This window comes from Amia ocellicauda, chromosome 15, assembly GCF_036373705.1.
Source record: "Amia ocellicauda isolate fAmiCal2 chromosome 15, fAmiCal2.hap1, whole genome shotgun sequence".
In the NCBI taxonomy this organism is placed as follows: domain Eukaryota; kingdom Metazoa; phylum Chordata; class Actinopteri; order Amiiformes; family Amiidae; genus Amia; species Amia ocellicauda.
This window is the reverse complement of record NC_089864.1, coordinates 12,443,106-12,465,237: the sequence shown is the minus strand read 5'-3', so window position 1 is coordinate 12,465,237 and position 22,132 is coordinate 12,443,106. Positions and strand designations below refer to the sequence as shown.

The window sequence follows — 22,132 nt, the reverse complement described above, 5'->3', positions numbered from 1 at the left end:
AAATGCAGCATTGTGCATTACAGTCAGGGCTTCAGTTGTTCACATCTTGGCATATTTTTAATCTTATAAATCTAATGCAATCTCTTCTGCGATGGCAGCTTGCATTCGTGCAGTGGAGGGAGTTGTGGAGTCTGCTGTCTGTCTGCATCTCTCGCAGCTACTGGGGTAATGCCAACTACACTTACTTCCTTTGTGTCAAGGTTTGGAGATTGGCAGTTGAGTAACAGTTGTGAACACACGCCATGTCAGTGGCATGAATGCAAAAGGGATAGCATTTGACTTTTGACTTGCAAGAATAAAACTAGGAACAAAGAAAAGAAAAATGACAGGTCTGTTACTTAAGCACTCAAAGACACACAAGGTGATGTACATAATTATATTTTTAGGAACTATTTGCTTAACGCAGAATCCAAACCATCATTGTTAGTTCTATATGTAAAAACCTTTAAAAATAAATGAGATCATATTTTCTTTATGAATATATTCTCAGTTAGAAATTCTGTTAAGTTCAAACCTCTGAAACAAGTTCCACTTTCAAGTTCATGCCCAAATCTGATAAATCTATCCTAAGTAAAGTGATCTTCAATGCTTTAATTATTCTACTGGGCAATACGTTTCTTCATTGTATAACTGATTACTGTATTAATGTAACATATTTTTTATCTCCTATCCCATCTGTATTTCTTACGAAACTAGGCTCTTTTTTTCTCGTACACAAACAGCCAAGAACAAAAACATTATGGTTGAACCACCTGCTCTACAAGCCCTCCTTACATCCAAATATATTTTGTAGATGTAGAGTAGAGTAGAGCAGACATTTTTGACAGTTTCTATTGAGAGTCTTTGCAACAACTGCATATTTTCCCTAAATCCATTATGCTGACCAGGTAGCTTTTCACGGATGGCAGTCCCACACTTTAGGCACATTGTGACAATTCTCTGGAATGGCGACACCAATTTAAAACCAATTATATATCAAAGAATGCACACAAACAAATGTGATAAAATACCCATGTTATGACCTACACAATTATCATGGTAGGACATTCAACTGGCAAGTGGCACAATTAATTGCACTTGCCATTAGACTAAGATCACCACTGCATAACAAACTTATTTTTGATAAAACATAATATAAAAAATGTGAGGGCCATTACATTAAAAGTTATTCAGCATGTGTTTATGCCATACTTTAGTTTGAACTGGTGGTACCTTACTTTGCAAATTCCTTTACTGAAAAAGCAAAAACACTTGGATTAAGCCCCACTACAACACAAATCTTTCATTTGTTTTTAATTGCTGAATGATTGGCAGGTGATAAAGAGAATATCGCTTTTCCACCCTTTCAAATCCGGGGTAAAAAACTGCTGAACAGCACTTGCAGGTTCTATCACAGCCAGCAAAACTGAAAAAAATGGGGAAAGTCCTGCCAACGTCCTCTTCCTTCTGCTTCACCACACCCCCTCTTAACAGTTCTGCTTAGCCAGGGCTTATCAGACCTTTGAAAAATAATGTGGCCTGACATGTGGGATGAACACAGTGGCCATTTAAAACATGCAGATGACGGACAAGCCCGTGGAGAGACGCAGCACTTTTCATTTAGAAGTTCAAGCTGAAATAACAGAGCTGAAAGCACAGGGCGGTCTGTTGGGTGTCACAAAAGGGAGTTTATTTAAATCATGTCTCCCCCACATACTTAAGACACTGGCATGACATTGTCCAAAGAATTGTTCCTAATTATCTATCCAGCTCTCTTTCTGGCTAAATCCCAGATATTTTTTTCTATCTTCAATAAAAGAATGAGCAACGTATGGCTATACTTCTATATATCTAAATGGATAGACAGATATAGAGAGAAGATAGATCGAACAGAAAATAAAAATGTATAATCTTAATCTAAATAAATGATAAATATCATGGATATTGCATGTGTATATGCTGATGCTGGAGCTCTTTAAAATGATTAAGGTCTTATACCTTGGAGCAATACTCCATTGTGACATTTCATTACACCAGACACCCCCATTGGAGGTCAAAGAAATGAGGGGACACATATCTTAATAAAAAACAAGTATAGGAATAAAAGACTGAATATGTGACAAAAGAGACACTCAGGGACATAGAAACCTACTAGCTAAGTATGACTAGGGCCCTCGACAGTCAATCACAGTTGCCGAGTATCTGCGCGTTGGTTGGTGCAGTTCTGAATATGTCATGTTCTGCCAGTGATGTATTGCTTGCTTCCTGTATTTGCATAATGCAAGATCAAGGTGCCTGCAAAAATAAGCTCAGCAGGCTAACCTAAGCTTTCGTTCACAGCAATGCATGCTTTTGTTGTGAATTGCTTTGTGTGCTTTTTCCTCTCAGCAGTTAGCTAGGATGCTAAATCAAATTTAAAGTGCATGGTAAAATACTGCATTACCCAAATCCATTAGCCAAATACAAATATATAATAAAAAGATTCTGTACTATTTTATTCAGTAGGATACAACTTCCTACAAGTTACCTTATGGTGAGATTGTTTCTTGCATTCATAATAACCTGTTTGTTTATTGTTTCAAGAATCTTGGTATTATAATATTGTAGTCTGTTAGCCTTATTTGTATAAATACAAATATTGAACTTGGAGCTGCAGGAGACTCAGTAATGAGCTCTCATCAAGGATTTTTTTGTATACGCAAGCAAATACATCGATATTGATTGTATATTATGGGTTTAACTTCATAAAACAAAGTTAGCCTAATGAGGACACAAGGGAGAGTTAATTGGATCGTTATCAAAGCAATGTAATCAAAGTCTATACTTAATGCATCATTAGGTATCTTTCACTTTAGCCTTTTTATTGATGAGAGTCTATGTCCATTGTCCTGTGAACTAAAAAAAGTTGTAGAAGCAAACCCATAAATCATTAGGTCCAGAACATTCAATTCTGTAAGCCCCTATGGTTAATACCAGCTGAACCTGGTTTTGTACAGTTTGAGATGTAACCAATAAAGAAAAGAAATTAAGGGTACGGCAGATGTTTTTTTCCCAGCGATCTCAAGGGCAAAAATATCCTTAATTGGGACTCTGTTTTTTTCTCTATGAATGAGGCAATGTTATCTGATTTAATGAGTTGAAGCATGTACACTAGACAGATAAATTACATGCACAAATATTCCTATTGTTTAATATACATTAGTTTAACCTACAAATGGACCAAAGGTACTGACACTAACCTGCACTACAGTGGGACTACATAATTATCATTAATAAACACGGGTATTTTAGCCTTTTCTAATCTTGGTTTTCTCGAAATTTAATGCTATAGATTTCTGAAATGTCTATTGACCTTTAAATGTGTTGTCAGAGTTCAGCATCATTATAACACACATTTAAATTGGATGCATGTTGAACTTATGTTTTAGAATCTGCGCCAGCATAATAACGTTAAAGGTAAAACAGATCTGCAATAAAAAGGCTACCAAAGCCAAAAATAAACATCAGTCTGTATCTTTTAATAGCTGTTGCTCAATACTGATGCTGTGAATTATCCCTAATCACTATACATATATCTCCACATGTTGATTGCAAATATGTTAACAAATCAAATCCTTTTCTGTCTAGTGCAAGTATAGATAATAGTATAGGGCTGAAGAAAAGCCTTCTTTGCATATCAGAAGTAACTGGATTTGCATATTTATGATCAAAATCCCAACGTTTGCAGTTTATTTGGAAGACTTAATCAACAAGGGGAGTCTGAAAGAGCTGCCGTGGAATATTATTTGAAGCCCAGCTATAATCTCCCTCTCCTTCACTTTGCCACCAGTCTCGACCAAAGATAACCTCTGGCTTTTAAAAATATTAAAAGATCCTGCAGTCGTGTTTGTTTTCTGCTTTTCTGCCACACTGGTTCGGAGATTGTGGACTTGGTTTGGCACAGAATCCAGAGAATTAGCCGGTTGCAGCTTCCTCTGCTAAGATCAATAGAACATAGCTTAGGTTTGTTCCTTTACACGTAGGCGCTTAAAACAAGTGCTGAATGGAAAGCTCCAATTCACTTCCTGGACATTATGAGCACTTACAGTACTCTTAAATCAGCTATATGCTCTGGCAGGCTATTGGTATGTAAGGGGCTGATCTTACAACACAATTGCCTGCATTTGAGAGCTTTTTTGGGTCATATGTGTAGGCTTACAACCCAGAGTAACCTGATATATGTTTATTGAAATACAATGGGATATTGATACTAGCCTGAAGTACTAGAAAAATGAAAATCCCACCGAAACAACCTCAGGTTCAGGCCGACCCAGCCACCAACTGCAAACCACCATTAAAATACTTGATGGCTGACTAACAACAGGTACATTTTCTCCTCTTCTATGAGTATTATCAGTCAATGTCAATATAGTTCTAGGTCTGTTGTGCCTAATGTAATGAATATTGACTAATGATTCATTTTGTATTGTCAAGAATATGGCCACGGGTAGCTCACACCATTTGAGTACACTGATATGACTGTCACAGGTAATTGCGGCTTCTCTCAGCAGTACCTGCCCTTACATAATGCACTTAAGGTATTTTGGGGGACAGGTTTATATACAAACAGTTATCCGATCTGTATTTGTATTTCAGCAATAGATGATTTAAAATACATAAATATTAAGTTCCCAATGGTAATCTTCTGGTGTGATAGTTTATTTAATGTCATGATTTTTGGGTATGATACTATTACTCCTGAAGCCTACACAAACTACCAACAAATGGTTGGCAGTAAGCAGCTGCCGTGAAGTTTTATTGCAGGTTATTTTTATTTGTTTATTTTACAAACCCTCAACCTACCTGTCAAACATAAATTACATACCCAGTGCTTTTATGGCAGCTTTGCATTGGTACGAGCAAGGAGCTTGAAACAATCAAATAGCCAAGGCATCACATCTGTGTTTTATTTAGACTGGTGGGTGGGCTGAAGATTGTATTTTATCTGGGCCTTTATGAAAAATGAAGGCAGACAAATTCAATCAAATACTTATATTTTCTAAATTAAATGAAATGGCAGAAGAGAGCCATTTATTATGATCAGATTAAAGCTGCAAAACTAATATGACACTTTCAAATAAAAATTGAAAAATGTTACTCTATATAACAATATTATGCAGTATTATCATCCACCTTCCTTCCATGCTTTGCTGATTAACAGGAAATATCCTGAAGATTTGACCTCAGTAACAGTAAAAACATACTGACTCCTATGTTACCTTAAAGGAGAACTACACATTTGGGGACTTCCTATTTTGGATGTAGTAAATCTGATTTCTCACTGAAATTAAACTACCCTCAATACCCCATCTATGATCTATGACATTAACTCCTGCCTTCATCCCTCTGTTTCGTTGCATAGTAAAAGAATGCAAAATGTATTTTTCCATTTACTAGATCATTATTCTTAGTAAGACCTGTCCAGTATCCAAAGGACGTTTTTTTCAAAGATTACAGCCAAAGAATTCATGTAACTTTTAAGAAAATCTGTCAATTTAGTATTGTTATGGTTTTGTTTGAAAAAAAAGCACTAATAATGAACAAATTCATTAAAAAGTAATATCAGCGCCCATTCAAAAAGTAAGTTTGTGGGACTGAGGACACCTGAAAATGCAACACAGAGTAGCCTACATTTTCTTCTGTTATCTCTTGAAAAATGTTCCTATCAAAATAGTATCTCTTGCTAGCAGTCACAGCTGCACAATCTAAGCATATGCTTTGGCACAATTGTATCAGTGTATTGCCGGTTTTACACTTTTTCTGTTCCTTCACATGATCATATCCGTCATTTAATATAAGGATATGGCAATCAGATAGTCTTTACAAAAACAAGAAAGATTGCAGCATAGCACAGAGACATAATTTGGAGTTTAAGTGTGAACAGTATTAACTGTGTGATCATTTGAAGAATGTATTCCTCATGTACAGAAATCTAAAGCAGAAGAAAAGGTTTTGTGAATGTTCTTATTAAGGGGAGCTCACAGTTGTATCAATATACTGAACTAAACGTGTATAGTTTTCCAAAGGTGTGTCCTTTTGAGTGCAATACAAGACACACTGAGTACAAATGATTAGTACATGTATTAAACATCACACAAATATAACTAACACATTAAATAAATAATGGTATTATTGCTGTAAAACTAAAAGTAATAATAATAATAATAATAATAATAATAATGGTAACAGACAATAAAGACTTGAGTGTTTCAATCTGTATTGAACTGCTACCACAGGTGGACGTCACTGATGTCTTTAGGCGAGGCAGCTTTGAGAGTTTGCCCCTAACTTGATTAAGCACAATGCAACAAATTACAAAAAACATTCAACCAAGCCATGCAATTAATTTTATTTTCGTTGCTGTTCATATCTATATATGCACATACACATTGGTTGCATTTCTTTTTCAAAGGGAACACATGAGGAAGAAGGGGAGACAGAATGCAGGATCACAGCGAATAGTCTCGGAATGAATGACCCCATTTTGCCTGAAGAAACATTTTACAGAAAACCGACTCGCATGTCAGACCTTATTACATCTGCTGGTAGAGCACTAGTGATGACAATTTTCATACACATCATGAGTTTTGCAATTATTTAGATCACGATTAGGTTATATATATATATATACCTGCAGACTAAATAAACACCTTTCATGCACACATTAAAGCTATGCTCTACAAAAAGATACCACCATATATTGAGCATGGCAGCCCAGACAATCGGCGCTTGCAGTAGAATGAAAAAAGCCAGCGGAATAAGAACGGTTTTCCTACCTGGATGCTGAAAAGGAGGCATATGATGCAAGGCAGCATTGAGGTGATGATCCTGTTACCCACTTGGCAATACATGGCAAAAAAATACTTTCTAAATCTCAGTGGTGACAGGTCGGCGGCTCATGGAAACAATGGCGAATTTTCTGCAGCATCAGATCGCTGGCACGGTTTCCCTCAGCCAACCTAAGGCGTCCAATGGTGCTCTCCCCCCTAAACTGCACCCGCTGTGGCAAAGACCGGCAGAGCTGGGATCTCAGCGGTCTCTAGAATCGGCCATCAGATGGAGGGAAACACTGATTTCGCCGGTGTAATCCTATCGCCCAGATGCTGGCCGGAGAAACAGCATCTCCCATCACATTCCGGATGAGACTGAGTGACACATGCGGGGCAACATTGTTACTGTCTCCTCCCCTCGACGCCACGCCCACCGGGGGAAATCTGCTTCGGAGAGACCGGCGTGGAGGATGATTGACAGGGCCTGTGTTTCACACGGGGGGAAGCTTTCTGTTCAATCTGTGGATCGGTTCTGTAAAAACCAGTCTAGTGGAGGGTAACGCAGATGAAACACATTCTTCCTCAGCATCATTTCCAATAAAGAAAGACCCACAGATGCAGCAGCGAGTTGATCTGGTTGAAAATACCCTGCCTCAGTGGAATTCCAACATTCTGGAACATGCATACTGCTGACGTGATTTATAAATAATTTCAAGGATTAATCCCCCAAATCTTGCATTATATCGCACGTCTTATTTGAATACATAATTTGCATATCAATCCAATAAACGCGCATAATGCCCTTGTGATGCTAAAATGCCGCGTTTCCCCTCTTTTGATGATTGGTGCGTTCGCCGCCGCCGTTGCTATGGTAACCACACCCCCGGTGGTTACAGCAGCTCTATTTAACCCCCCTCCCCCCCCAGGCACAAAAGGGGCCCGGGGTAGAAAGCGCCGCCCTGCTGTAAATAAAGCAAACCTTTGGAACAGCATTGAACCCCATCTTGAACTGCCACCATAGCGAGACTGCCACATCAGCACAAGAATAGAGGCCTTTATAAATAGTGTAGCCTAGTTCAACATACATAAATTCACTGGCCAATATCTTTGACGTGTGCAACAAGGTCCAGCTCAATGGGAATCAGTTGATCTTGCACTCCAGATGGACACATGCAAGGCTTTGTATAAATTAAAGGTTTGGTTTCTTTGTGTGTTTGTTTCTTGACAACAATTTGGACATGTTTTTCGTATAGGCATACTGCAGTGTTATGATTTGCTGCCTTACTAACAATGTACCTGACTGGTACATTGGCAACAAGCCATTTATAACCGACAACGTTTAAAATGTGACAATAGACCACTTTTATATGAACAGGAAAAAAGTTTTAAAAGTGTAATCACAACACCTTGTGTATCAATTAAAGTCAAAGAAAGGTATTTATAATCATTTAGAGAAGAACTACATCAGGAACACCCCCCCCCCCCCCCCGTAACATTGCATTCATTGTAGTCCATAATTCTTTTTTGTAACATTACATATGCTCTTCTGTTATATATAGGCTTTATTATAAAACATGTAATTTTATAGGATTGTTTATTGAATATATTGTACTCTTGTAAACATTGAACAGGGATTTCCACTATCTGTAAAATTAGAAGGTCTGATATTGTTAATACCATCTGTAAGAAAGTAAAATATTTAATCCAGTCTTCATGTGACTGGCAACCAGCACAGTTGGGATGAAACCGTTGATGCTTGGATTTAGGGTTTGCCCTAGGATTTCTAATTTTAGAGCTATCTTTCATTTCAGCTGTATCAAGAACCAGAGAGGAGATCTTAAACAAGCTTAAACCTACTTACAATATTTCACATTGATAAGAATAAAAGAGCAGGGCATTCTATTGGATTCAGCATGGTATAACTGCAATGCAATGGCACAGAATGATAACCGAAATGAAAATTCAGATTTAATACAGAAGGTGTCATTATCATTATCACTATGACAATGAATAATCTGGCTCCCTGAATGCGTATTAACTTAAAAAAGATTCAGTATAGGGCAGTGGGAGACTCTAGACTTGATATCATATGTAAAATAGAGTAGGAATGTGCATGAATGAACTGGTAGGTCCCTATGTAATCAGGAGTTTAACAAGAAAAATATAATATATATATATATATATATATATATATATATATATATATATATTTTAGTACAACAGCGTATCTAAGTATTTTTAGTATATCTGTTTGTGTTTAGTAAATGTGCTCTTTAAGTTTTCAGCAACCCTGTCTATATTTCCAATCAAACAATCAGAACAAGTATTGCTTCAACCAGCAGTAACATTTTGACACAGAATTAATCCAGAATGAGGGCTGAAAAATCCCAGTCTAGTCCAAAAATAGATATATTCTTTGATTTATGCTTCACAATATAACTAAAAGCACTGAAGATAAAAAAGTAATAGGCAAGAACAAATGCAGCATGTATTTTCAAATCAGAGCACTGTTATGTGTTCCTTGTAGCTCTATATATAAGAATCATTTTGATCTAATTTTTCCATACTAAAAGATAAAAATATGTAAAAAGGGAGAGATATGGTGGGAATTTTTGACAATGCAAAATAATAATATTCTTGTATAATATGAATTACAGGTTTGTCCCAGGGAACAGAGTTTATGGATTTACGTGACAAATGTTTATATGCTAACACATCAGGGATTGTTTCAAATACTGATCTGTGTCATCATGATGTATAATCCCTTTTATAAATACTGCACTGTTTGTTATTGCCTTGAAGGTGGTAATAGGATGAATACATCTTATATTTATTCCCAATTTAGAATTATTATTATTATTATTATTATTATTATTATTATTATTATTATTATTATTATTTCTTGGCAGACACCCTTATCCAGGGCGACTTACAACATAAGTGCAAACAAATTGCAAAAATACAGAGAAGTACAAGAATGTTATAGTTATTATAATTGAGTAATTAGAACAAGATTATGAATTCTAGAAATTGTGGTGTGAAGCTATATTCTCCTGTCATAGTGTGTTGGAATTTAAATATTTATGAATGTCTGAAGATGTCTGAAGGTGGTGCTTTAATTCAGTTCAAATGGAAACAGCAGATGAATCTTTCAAGGTCAGGATTCAGTCACTAAAACTCTTCAGACTTTTTTAATCTAATGGCTCATGTTTGCAACCATTAAGTAACAGCTGAAGACAGTTAGACAGCTATCAACGGTGACACCTCTGTTTACCATGAAGGGGTTTCATTACATACCAAACATTTTGTATTTAAAACACCTCTGCTCACCTTTTAGTTAATAAGAGAAATAGCAACCCTAACACTAATGGAAGTACTAGTATAGGCTTTTTGGTTAAACAAATCGTAATCCTAAAAGTGGTTGATGTCAGTTTTGCACTAGAATCACATTACAGTGGTTACAGTGTGTGTTGGTCTAGGGTTAGATTACCTAATTAGTTTATACTTCCATTCCATTGTCGGATTTGAAAAAGCTTTAGATTAGTGCTGGTTAGGGTTGGACTTCTGGCTAGCTGACAAGTATTAGCCCTCACAACAGCCAGAACCTCAAGCCAAGCCAACTCCAAAATATACTATTGCTCATACCTTCAATCATCCTAACAGTAGAAATGCAACAATAACACTAATGCAAATCCAAAGCTGCCAGCACTCAAGCAATGATTAAGAGACCTTCAGCATGTGGGCTTAATCTTACACTTACATGCATTATTTAAAAAAATAGCATGCCAGGTTTAAAGTGTTAGGGCATTAGAGTTAACAGCTCAGCCTGCTGTCTGTCAGTACCAGGCGCTGCTCTTATGTTCTTTTCAAAATTCTCACCCCAATAGATTCCTGAGAGGAGACAGCTCTGGGTCAGGTTACCACCTGTTATGTATTTTTACAGAACAGTTCTGTCATTTATATTATAACACAGCCTTCTCTTGTACGTTAATTGAATGTTTATGTGGAGTTTAAGGAGCTTCCACGATGCCACACGGCATGAAAATAAATCATCCACTAATATTAAAATGTTTTCTTAAGTTTACAACTGCAGGTGTGACATATCCCTTGAAAAACACATGTGTGTAAACATGGCAAGAATATGAGAACATAAGAAAGTGAGAGGAGGCCATTCGACCCATCGTGCTCGTTTGGTGTCCATTAATTACTAAGTGATCCAAGGATCCTATCCAGTGTATTTTTGAATGTTCCCAAATTGTCACTTCAGCCACATTGCTGGGGAGTTTGTTCAGATTGTGACGACTCTCTGTGTGAAGAAGTGTCTCCTGTTTTCTGTCTTGAATGCCTTGAAGCCCAATTTCCATTTGTGTCCCCGGGTGCGTGTGTCCCTGCTGATCTGGAAAAGCTCCTCTGGTTTGATGTGGTCGATGCCTTTCATGATTTTGAAGACTTGAATCAAGTCCCCACGTAGTCTCCTCTGTTCCAGAGTGAAAAGGTTCAGTTCCTCAGTCTCTCAGTAGGACATTCCCTTCAGACCTGGAATAAGTCTGGTTGCTCTCCTCTGAACTGCCTCTAGAGCAGCGATATCTTTTGAGGTGTGGAGCCCAGAACTGTCCACAGTATTCTAGATGATCTCTGACTCCCATTAAATGGCCCCTATTCAATATGTTACTAATTGGTTGAATGTGATTAAGGTGAATGTAAATATATTTTAAATCCATGTTGACTCAGTCTGTCACTTTCTACTTCACTTTCCTTTATGCCACCATGAAACCAGACTCCTCTCTGCTGCCACTATCTACTTTGCTTCATGGTGGGTGAGTCAGGAAATGAAGTAGTTTCACACTGCACCACTTCTCTAATTCCACTCCATGTTTTTAGTGTGCTCCCATTCATGATCATCTCTGACGCATTGCATGTGCAGTGCCCCAGCAATCCAAACAAAGCAGGGAGGAAAAGAAACTGCTGCGCTACAGAACACTGCTGCAGCTCCGAATGCTTTCCAGCTATTGGCTGCGCCGGTGATTCCCTATATAACATATCCTATTGCATCCTAACAAAGGGCATTCCTGTTCACCCGTTTCACACCGCAGTTATGTCACTGCAAACACCAAAAACAGACAGAAGAGGATATTTTCTATCATTATGATTGATTTTAGATTGATTTGGGATTAAGAATGTAAAATACTGTAGTCAATATAAGGCAAGGATCTTTATTTACACCTGTTCTTTACTTTGAAAATTAAATTGGTTTCTTCCCTAACAATAAGCAATGATGTCAGTGCTTCCTTGAAAGAACAGAGAAACAATATATTATAATCATTCAGAGAAACACTATATTGTAATCATTTAAAACCAAATATATTAACAAAATGCAGTCTTATTACTTTTGAAGACACTATAGATATGACTCCCACATTATCTTTTGGCAGCTAAGACAATTTTGCAGGTCTGATACAAGATTAATCATAATGAGCTACTCACACTCAAACTGATAGATGTTTGAGCTCTTAAAACCCTGTTACTGACACCCTTCTGGGTTCATCAGAAGCTGCCCAGAAGACTCCTGACAGAAGCCATCATTAATTCAGTGATATTGTAATATGGTAATAGCTGCACAATGCTGAGCTTGACAAAACTCAGCCTTTCACAAGAAGACATTGTGTACAGATAAAGTTGGATAATAGGTAATAGATGTAGGAAAGAGTCCTGCTCTGAATGAAACCTCTCTACTCAGCGATGCCATGGAAGTCTGACTAAGATGCATATCAAAATCCCATTCAGCTTTCGAGAGATCAGGAGATACAAATAAGTAATATTACACAAGATATGTATTATAATTAAGTGACCCAGACCACCCTTACAATATGAGAGGTCACTTTTAAGATCATATTGCTACTTGATGATAAGTGGTAAAGATATGAACAGAATCACTTCACAGGCAAGTCTTTCATGATTTATAACTGCAATCTAGACCATTGATAACGTGTGATAAAGAAAACGGATTGATGTTTTAATCCTAGGGTATTCATATATTCATTCAAGAGGAATCACACCACCATGTATGAAAGTGTTACTAAGCATGCATTCATTAACTAATGCATAGAAAATGCAATTATCTACACCACCTTATATTCCTTTTCTTTTCTTGCAGTGCATTCTACTTGACTTTCAGCAGAGGGCTCTCGTTTACCTACTGTCAGCTAGATGATGCAATGGTATGCATGCATATCAAGCCCGTACATCTGTAGTACAAATATTTTGCATCTGGCTCATAATTTTGCACGGTCTGAGCAGTGGCTCCAGTCCGTGTATTGGCACCTACCTTCCGCAGGAGAACCCCAGTTAGTATTGCTGTTCAGTCAATCTTCAGGACAGTCCTCGGAGGTGCGCCCTTCACTCTGCATGGGCTGCCTCTTGCTTTTGCTGAGGACCATCCAGCTGAGAGCGTCTGTGTGGGACCAGCAGAGACCATTGTCCGGGTTAGAAAGCAGCAGGACATCTGTGAACTTTTAGTGATACTCCTTCCAAAAAACAGATCTGCAATCGAGGAATAGTTTCCTTCCCCCACAACCCCGGCGATCTGGGTGAGTGAACCATTTAACATCTATGGACACTTCACACAGGACAACGCCATCTATTAACAGGAATGGTGATAGCTGCATGCCTTCATGCCATGTTAGTGCTGATAGTCGTGTTCGTTTTGTCAATATATACAAAATGCATGTTTAGTTAACTCTGAGATTGACTAGTATCAATTGCAAACCCCACATCTGTTCATTGCACAGTCCTGAGTGCTGCTGATTTCAACCGTTTTGAGTGTCTTGTCAATACCTGTCAACCCAGCATCTGCTAATAAAATATACACCTGTTGCAAGCGGTATGATAAACAGTGAAGGGATACGAAAACGTCACAGTAGCCAACATGCAATGATGCTTTTTATTTTATTTCATATAATCCAGTTCTTTTAGGTTAATCCGGTCGGGTACATTCAGTGGTGTTTTATATTCTACCTATCCTAAGCTTGATTTGTTTCTTATTAAGCCCATACATTGTATATTACACTTGCTAGATTGAGAAATAGGCTGAATACATGTGCGCTATTTCCACCGATATATGAACACTTACAGAACCAAAAAAAAAAAAAAAAAAAAAAACGATGTTGTAAATCCAGAATGAATTACAAATAATATAGTATATATAAATATTCTGCCGGACGATTATGATTTTTATATTTTTATACGATTATGATATATTTTTAAATATCAGGGCAAGCAAGAAACATTATATACTATTTTTAAACTGACTGTTTACACGAATACATTCATTACATAATTAATGAATAAATAATTCGCTTTTTTTTTTCAAAGCATATCCTTATATGAGGATTGTGAAAGGGTGAATTTAGGGATGAGATGTACAATAAGGTACTGTTAGAATAGGTTTGTTTCTGAAGTAATGAATCTCTTGTAGTGTATTTCTTCAGAAGAAAACATAAGATATTGAATTAGTAGAATGGGGAGAAAAAAATATACACTTTTAACATAGGGGTACCCTGACTGTAGGGACTTTGTAGACTGGCTTGTAAGACTGACTGATCCAGAAATGATTGACAAATTGTATCTTGATGTGACCAAAAACTGTATTTTGTCCGGTCTTTAGGTTGGGTTGGGTTGCTATTGAGACAGGACTACTGAGAGAGCTATCCTCTAGATAAGCCAGGAAGAAGGGTTGCCTGCATGTGTAGTATTTGCAACTTTTCTTCAGTATAGTTCTTTTTTGTTTGTTTAGTTCTTCCCTTGTTTTTCCTATTGCGTCCACAATCACCGCTAAAACTAGATTAGGAGCAATTTAAAGAACAGTAAGAGCAACAGAACTGAAATGTCCTCCCTGCTACAGATTGCAAAACTTCTACTCAGTGGAAGAGCTAGCTAAAGCAATTGCTCTGGGATCAGAAGACAGCCCTTAAAAAAGAGAAGCTGTCAGACATTGTGCCACACATGGCCCTCTCAGCTGGGCAGTTATCCTCTACTGATTGAGACAGTGGGGATGTTTGCTGAGCCAAGGCAAAGGCTATTTAATTCCCAGGGCCACTCAGATGCACAGCCTGTGTTGCTGCAGCTCTTGAGTCAATAGTACTCTCCCATGACAAGGGATGGATGGACGTTGAGGTCGAAAGCCCCCTCTGCCACACATTGGGTGGCATCTCAGTTCATCTTGGTTTGCCTGAAATTGTTAACTGGTTGATTGCAGTTATAGACTCTCGATTTCCCAGACAGCTTGTCCCTTCCTTCTAAAAGTAGTTGACACCAGTGCCCAGTCTCACAATAATTGTACGTCTTGGGAATTGCATAATGGATGAAACTGGTTTGGGGTGGTGGGTTTGCTTTATATTAAAGGAAGAGTCCTCTGACAAATACTCTAGGAATTATAACATGCAATTGAAGGGTATGTATGCACACTGTAACATGTTGCTGTAAATTCACCCAAATTACTATATTCTTTACAGTATGATACGTTTTTACAATACGTTACTGAAAATTTCCGGGTTGTCAAGCATGCCCATTTTTTGGTAAAGGAAATAAGCATTTAGCAGCTGTGCTACATGTAAATCCTGTAGCATACCACTTTAGTTACATATAGCTGTTGGCTAGTGTATTATATTTGTGCAGAAATAATTACTGGGCTTGCTGAATGGCATTTAAATAATATTGATTTATCACTGAACACATGGTGGACATTGTGGCACCTGTTCAGAATTGTGTCCTGGTTGCTAAATCATGAACTACATACATATTTCCCCCTAGTGCCACGGGGTGCTTCAGTGGCTCAGTGAGTATGACACTCATTTATAATGTTGAAGATTATAGGTTTGAATCCTGGCCACCTGCCATTGTGCCAACACTAGATGTTCCAGTGAAATGGGCTTCGATAATATGAAACGATACACTGAGCTAAACTATGGCACAGCCCGTGCTGCCAGGGGGAGAAGGTGTCATAAATGATTAGAAAAAACAACCAATCTGGCTGCTGGTCTGGAATAATTTTAGTACACACATATTTTCTGTAAAATGTATAAAATGACACTTCACATGGAACATCTGTTACTGTAGTGATCACACTTATCTTATTTGCAACTCTGCTGCCAGTAAGTTATTGTAATTTTTGTTTTACAGTGTGTGTATGTATGTATACATTTATTTATTTATTTATTTATTTATTTATTTATTTTATTTATTTACAGAACATCACCCAGAAACTGAATTCTAAAAGAAATGCTGAACTTGGAGACGGAGGACTGATGTGAATGCTGTCCTTGTGAAAGTTCCTCTCAGGTTTCCCAATTTACATATTCCACTCTCCTTCGCCATGGCAAAAAGTGCAGAGGTAAAACTGGCAGTGTTTGGCAGAGCTGGAGTGGGGAAATCAGGTAGGCTTTGTCTTTATGAAAATCATTATTTACTGGATCTCTTCTTGTTTTTCCAATAGTTTTTAGCGATACATGTATTTAGATGCAGTCACAAATCAATTCACAAGATTTCTACTGTAATCAGAAAATGGATATACAATGTAAAATCTAAATCTAGTGCATTAACACAAGAGATATTAAGGAATAAACAAGTTTTCTTTGATATAAGTAAAAAACTGGTGTTTCTCAAAGTTTGTTTGTAGATGGCTAATATTTTTTGTTTCCTATCAGCAACAGCATAAAAAAAATATTAAAATCTCTCATCTTATACAAGCAACTTGTGCTGATGGTTACAATTGATTGTATAACAACCTAAATTGTCAACAGTTTTCTGATTTGCAATCAGCTTGTTACAATTTATCACTACTTTATTTTAAGACTTTCAGTTGACTTCAATCACCTGATTTTGCTCTCAATTCTCCTGAATGAGAAGTGAGGCTGCAGGGAAGTGAATGATGATGTGTGTAGGGAGCTGTCAGTTGTTAGACTTTCTGACTGGCAGAAAATGTAAGAACCATGTTAGATGAAAAACACACACTAAAACTGGATAAGGAATTAGTCTATACTTTAGGTTGGAACTAAAACACAACCCGTCCTGACAGTTATTTCTGTATCACACGCACTCTCTAGTCCATGTCAGTTTCAAAATGATTCCAGTTAATATGGCATTTGCTTAACCTGTTTACTGCAAAGGGACACCATCATATATTTCCTTAAAATAACTGTCAATTTTCCCATGTGTATCTGACACATTAAGCAGTAGCATTTCAGCTGTCATGTTTTATTCTTAGGCCTTTCAGGTCATAAATAATAACTAGCAAATGTTGCTTCTCAAATGTTATTATTGGCTTTGAGCACTTGACAGTTAGCTTTAACCATAATTCAGTCATAAAATCCATAGGTACACTACCAGACAAAAGTTTTAGAACACCTACATTTTTCCAGTTTTTATTGCAATTTACTCAGTTTAATGTCTCAATGTACTCTGAAATTAAAGCATAGAACAAATAAACAATTGGATTTGTTTAACACAATGTAACCCCTTAAGTTGACAAACCCCTCTGGTAGCATTAAAAGGGCACCAAATCCGTGTGCTTCTCCTTAATCCCATGTGTACTCTTCACTGTTGTGTTTGGTATCCCATGAAAACTGAGACTTTCAGCTTTCTAATGATGTGAAGCCTTCTCTGATGTGAAAAATTTGGTTTTCATACCCCCCCATATTTATACCCCCCTTCTGAAATGGGTGGTGGGTGGATACTTGGTCTGAGTAGGAATACAAAATCTCAGAAAATATTGACAATATTGACAAATATGACATATCTACAGACAGTCTACTGATCAAAACAAGACCATCCACGTTTTGGTAGAAGGAACACTGTGCGTTTACCCCCCGGGCTCTGAATGACGGCGGGCGACACGGAAACTGTAAATCGGATGTGTTTGAGAATGAAACGCGCTGGAAGCCAAGAGAATAAGCTTTCGAACAATGTGCGCATTGTAGGAATACAGTGTAACTTCTATGCACAGGAGCTGCGGGTAACACTGCCAGATCATGCTTAAGAGGGTGTAGTAACACAGCATATAATTCTGAAATGTACATTATCTTTCAGTTTTTGGCAATCTAAACTTTTTTTTTTTAACCTCTGGCAGTTTACCGCGTACCATTGTACCATTTCAGGATATTCACTGGACTTGAACTGCTTAATTTTCAATAAAAACTGGAAAAATGGGGGTGTACTAAAACTTTTGACCGGTAGTGTATATTTTGTACAGAAGATCTAGGGTGGGGTTTGCATTTTTGAATGTTCTCCTTTCAGACACCATTCATGGTTTTCTCTGACCCATTAAGTTTGTGTTATATTTTTGTTTTGTTTCAGAAATAACATTGCATGTGACTTACATTGGTTGAAATGTGTTAAGTACACAAAACATTATAAAGTCCATACCAAATTCAAACTTTGGCCCACCTGCTTGATATTTTCTTCACATTAAATACAAAAAAAAGATTAATCTGTCAAACTTTTGCTTTGGTATGGTTCAATAACAGGTCCAGTACTTAGAGTGCATTATAAGGGCTGGTGCACCTCGCATCGGAGCTAAACTGGAGAGTCAAGAGTTAAGAAAGAGTCAAGTAACTAAGAAAGACTGGAAATATGAAAATGCAAAATCAAATTATGAAAATGTAACAAGGCAAGCTTAAGAATCGTTAATACCAAGCCTTTTAAACAAATGTTGCCATAATTTTCTTAATCTGAGATTTAATTAATGCTGAAAGCCTTGTGCATTTGGGATTTGAGAAAGGGCATTAGGGGCATAATGAGTCCATCTAAAAGGTGTGAATAGATGTTCACTTCCAATGAAAATAACCTGTCATGGTGTGAATAAACCTCCGCTGCCAACAAAGCTTGAAATAAGCAAATGCAGATATTGGTGACACAAGCACCCAGACCAGGATTATGTCTCTTTTTGAGACAATATTAACAACTGCTGTAAGGAGGCAATAACCTTCATCAAACATATTTGTAGTAACTGTCAAGAAAAGTCATTACTTTGTTTAATCGTTGACTTTAAAGTATTGGATATAATGATTTGTTCCTGAATCACAAAACTGTTACAAAAAATAAATAAAAGTACTTACTTAGTCCAAGCAAGTATTACATTTGGTGACCCCTCTGAGAATCTTTTTTTCAAACTTTTGACTTAATTTCATGCTTAATGGAAAAATATATAAAGTGGATGCGTTAATGAGCTAGAATATGCCAAGACATTTGGTTTTAACCATTTTGTTTTATTATACATTACTACTATGTAGTATTTCAATGATCATGAGAACGGCGAAGAATCAGCCCAGAACTACACGGGAGGATCTTGTTAATGATCTCAAGGCAGCTGGGACCATAGTCACCAAGAAAACAATTGGTAACACACTACGCCGTGAAGGACTGAAATCCTGCAGCGCCTGCAAGGTCCCCCTGCTCAAGAAAGCACATGTACAGGCCTGTCTGAAGTTTGCCAATGAACATCTGAATGATTCAGAGGAGAACTGGGTGAAAGTGTTGTGGTCAGATGAGACCAAAATCGAGCTCTTTGGCATCAACTCAACTCGCCGTGTTTGGAGGAGGAGGAATGACCCCAAGAACACCATCCCCACCGTCAAACATGGAGGAGGAAACATTATGCTTTGGGGGTGTTTTTCTGCTAAGGGGACAGGACAACTGCACCGCATCAAAGGGACGATGGACAGGGCCATGTACCGTCAAATCTTGGGTGAGAACCTCCTTCCCTCAGCCAGGGCATTGAAAATGGGTCGTGGATGGGTATTCCAGCATGACAATGACCCAAAACACACAGCCAAGGCAACAAAGGAGTGGCTCAAGAAGAAGCACATTAAGGTCCTGGAGTGGCCTAGCCAGTCTCCAGACCTTAATCCCATAGAAAATCTGTGGAGGGAGCTGAAGGTTCGAGTTGCCAAACGTCAGCCTTGAAACCTTAATGACTTGGAGAGGATCTGCAAAGAGGAGTGGGACAAAATCCCTCCTGAGATGTGTGCAAACCTGGTGGCCAACTACAAGAAACGTCTGACCTCTGTGATTGCCAACAAGGGTTTTGCCACCAAGTACTAAGTCGAAGGGGTCAAATACTTATTTCCCTCATTAACATGCAAATCAATTTATACGTTTTTTGAAATGCATTTTTCTGGATTTTTGTGTTTGTTATTCTGTCTCTCACTGTTAAAATACACCTACCATTAAAATTATAGACTGATCATTTCTTTGTCAGTGGTCAAACATACAAAATCAGCAGGGGATCAAATACTTTTTTCCCTCACTGTATAAACATATGGATATTTTTTTAAATGGCATTTCCTAACTGTAGGCACCTACAGGGGCTTGCATTTACTTCTTGAAATTAAAAGCTGATTGAACATCACAGGTATCATGGTCTGCTGATATGAACCCAATTGAGTATAACTGTGACACTAGATTGGGTGACAGGAGACCATCTGCTCTTGACTGTGAAAACCACAGGTGCCCCCAATAGCATGAACTGCATCTATTTCTTGTGTGTGGCTGCGTTGTTAAAGTTTCTTTATATTATGTGACAGAAAGAACACATTTGACACGTTAACAGTCTGTCGATTACTTTGTAAATTGCACTTATATCATTAAATTTACATACATAGCATATAGCTCTCACATAAATTCTCCAAACCCTCCATGTTTGGTATTTATTATCCAGTTATCATCAGAAAAATGGCAACGTCTTTATTCAATGTGGTGATCGCAAGCCTGGGATCAGTTTCTGCTTGTGGTCCATAGACAGAATGTTTTCTCCCTTGCTGCACAGAAAATATTATTTTTATCCCCGTAAGTAACATGAATTTATAAGTCATGATTTGACAAATGCTTCCTGAATGCAGTTATTATTGTGAGTCTAATGAAATTGGCTCGAGGTGATATAAACTCTGGCGACAAGCTATTTATTTTTTGTCCTGCATTCTCAGAGATTGAACCTGGGAAGGACGCTGAAAGTGAAATAGCTCTTTTTATAGAGACCTGCACGGGAACAAAGGTTACTGACTGACACACCATTGCTGTAAAAGGGTGAAAATGTTCTAGTATAGTATGGGGAAAGAAGTGTAATCCCTCTCACAATTCACACAACTGTTTTGTTATTCATATCTCACTTTTTTCATAGTTGTAGAATGTGAAACTTGAGTTTACAGATCAAAAGGACGTAAATTGAAAAAAAATGTTAAATGCATCTGTGGTAAACAAAAATGTAGTTTTATGAGACCTAAATTCAGATTACTTTTGCTGCTGTGTTTAATGACCGAGGCCTGTGTATGTGTTCCTATGTAAACTATGTTATCTGATCTCATGAGCAGTAGTAGGAATGTGTTTTTGAGGTCTTGACTGGGAAGAAGAGATTTGTGAATTTAGTCGCAAAATCTATCTACCTATAAATAAAATGATTTCATCAATGCATACTACCAGTGTTCACTTATGGCTAAATACTAAAATCATACAAGAAACTACAGACAACACAGAAGCATGGAAATATGTCTGCTTGGAATAACAATAAGAGTTAGAAAAATAAATTAATGTATATGAGAACAAACTAAAATATGTGACATCACTGAAAGAGTGAAAATGTTAAAATGGCAATGGGCTGGACAGATCAAAAATGGAGAAAGGAAGCTATTGAATGGATCCCAAGATATTAAAAAATGACCTAGAAGTAGACAACATTAAAGATGGGGAGATGAAATCATAAACTTTGCAGTCGTGACTTGGAAAAGAGAAGCTATAGATCAAAGCAAGTGGAAGTATCTTGGGGAGCCTTCATCCAGCAGTGGATCGATATAGGCTGATGATGATGTTGATAATATTTGTTTTCTACAATACTATAATGTCGTTAAATACATGTAGTGCCCTAACTGATTCATATTTATGAGTGTCAAGCATAGGCATTTAGCCAGCCTGTATTTATACTACGTAGGATTTGTCCTTCACCCTTGTTGCATCTTAGTCAGAAATCCTTATACAGCATCTGACTGGTTTTCAAAAGCTATCTTTAAGACTACTATTTAAAACACTTTTTTTTCTCTTGTAAATATATATTTCTTATCTTTTTGGCCAATATGGTATAATATTTGTGAATTGTTTCAGCAACTGAAGTCGCTTTGTTTTACACAGATCGTGTTTTTCATCTAAAGCTTTCCTAATATAGCTGTCCTGTCCAGGTTAGATTAAAATACTGGATGCGAAAGCAATCAGAGAGAAACAAACAATCTCAAACTTATTTACAAGCCTACAAAACAGTCAGGGGATGCTAAGGACTGCTGGCTCATGCGGACGTATAATCATTT

General features: G+C 37.4%; 2 protein-coding genes across 3 annotated transcripts in view; one reads left to right on the top strand and one right to left on the bottom strand.

Annotated features, from left to right (window-relative positions):
- Positions 1 to 7,286, bottom strand: part of ptpro (protein tyrosine phosphatase receptor type O) — a 33,457-nt gene extending 26,171 nt beyond the window's left edge. The window contains exon 1 of one of the 2 annotated variants that reach the window (XM_066724349.1): positions 6,795 to 7,286. In XM_066724349.1, coding sequence (XP_066580446.1) covers positions 6,795 to 6,869 — 75 coding nt within the window. In that variant the 5' untranslated portion in view covers positions 6,870 to 7,286. The remainder of the gene's footprint in view (positions 1 to 6,794) is intronic. The other variant, XM_066724348.1, reaches the window with a different exon arrangement.
- A 5,817-nt stretch (positions 7,287 to 13,103) lies between these two features.
- Positions 13,104 to 22,132, top strand: part of rerg (RAS-like, estrogen-regulated, growth inhibitor) — a 33,033-nt gene continuing 24,004 nt past the window's right edge. Inside the window, exons 1-2 of the mRNA XM_066724192.1 lie at positions 13,104 to 13,375; positions 16,034 to 16,219. Coding sequence (XP_066580289.1) covers positions 16,159 to 16,219 — 61 coding nt within the window. The 5' untranslated portion in view covers positions 13,104 to 13,375; positions 16,034 to 16,158. The remainder of the gene's footprint in view (positions 13,376 to 16,033; positions 16,220 to 22,132) is intronic.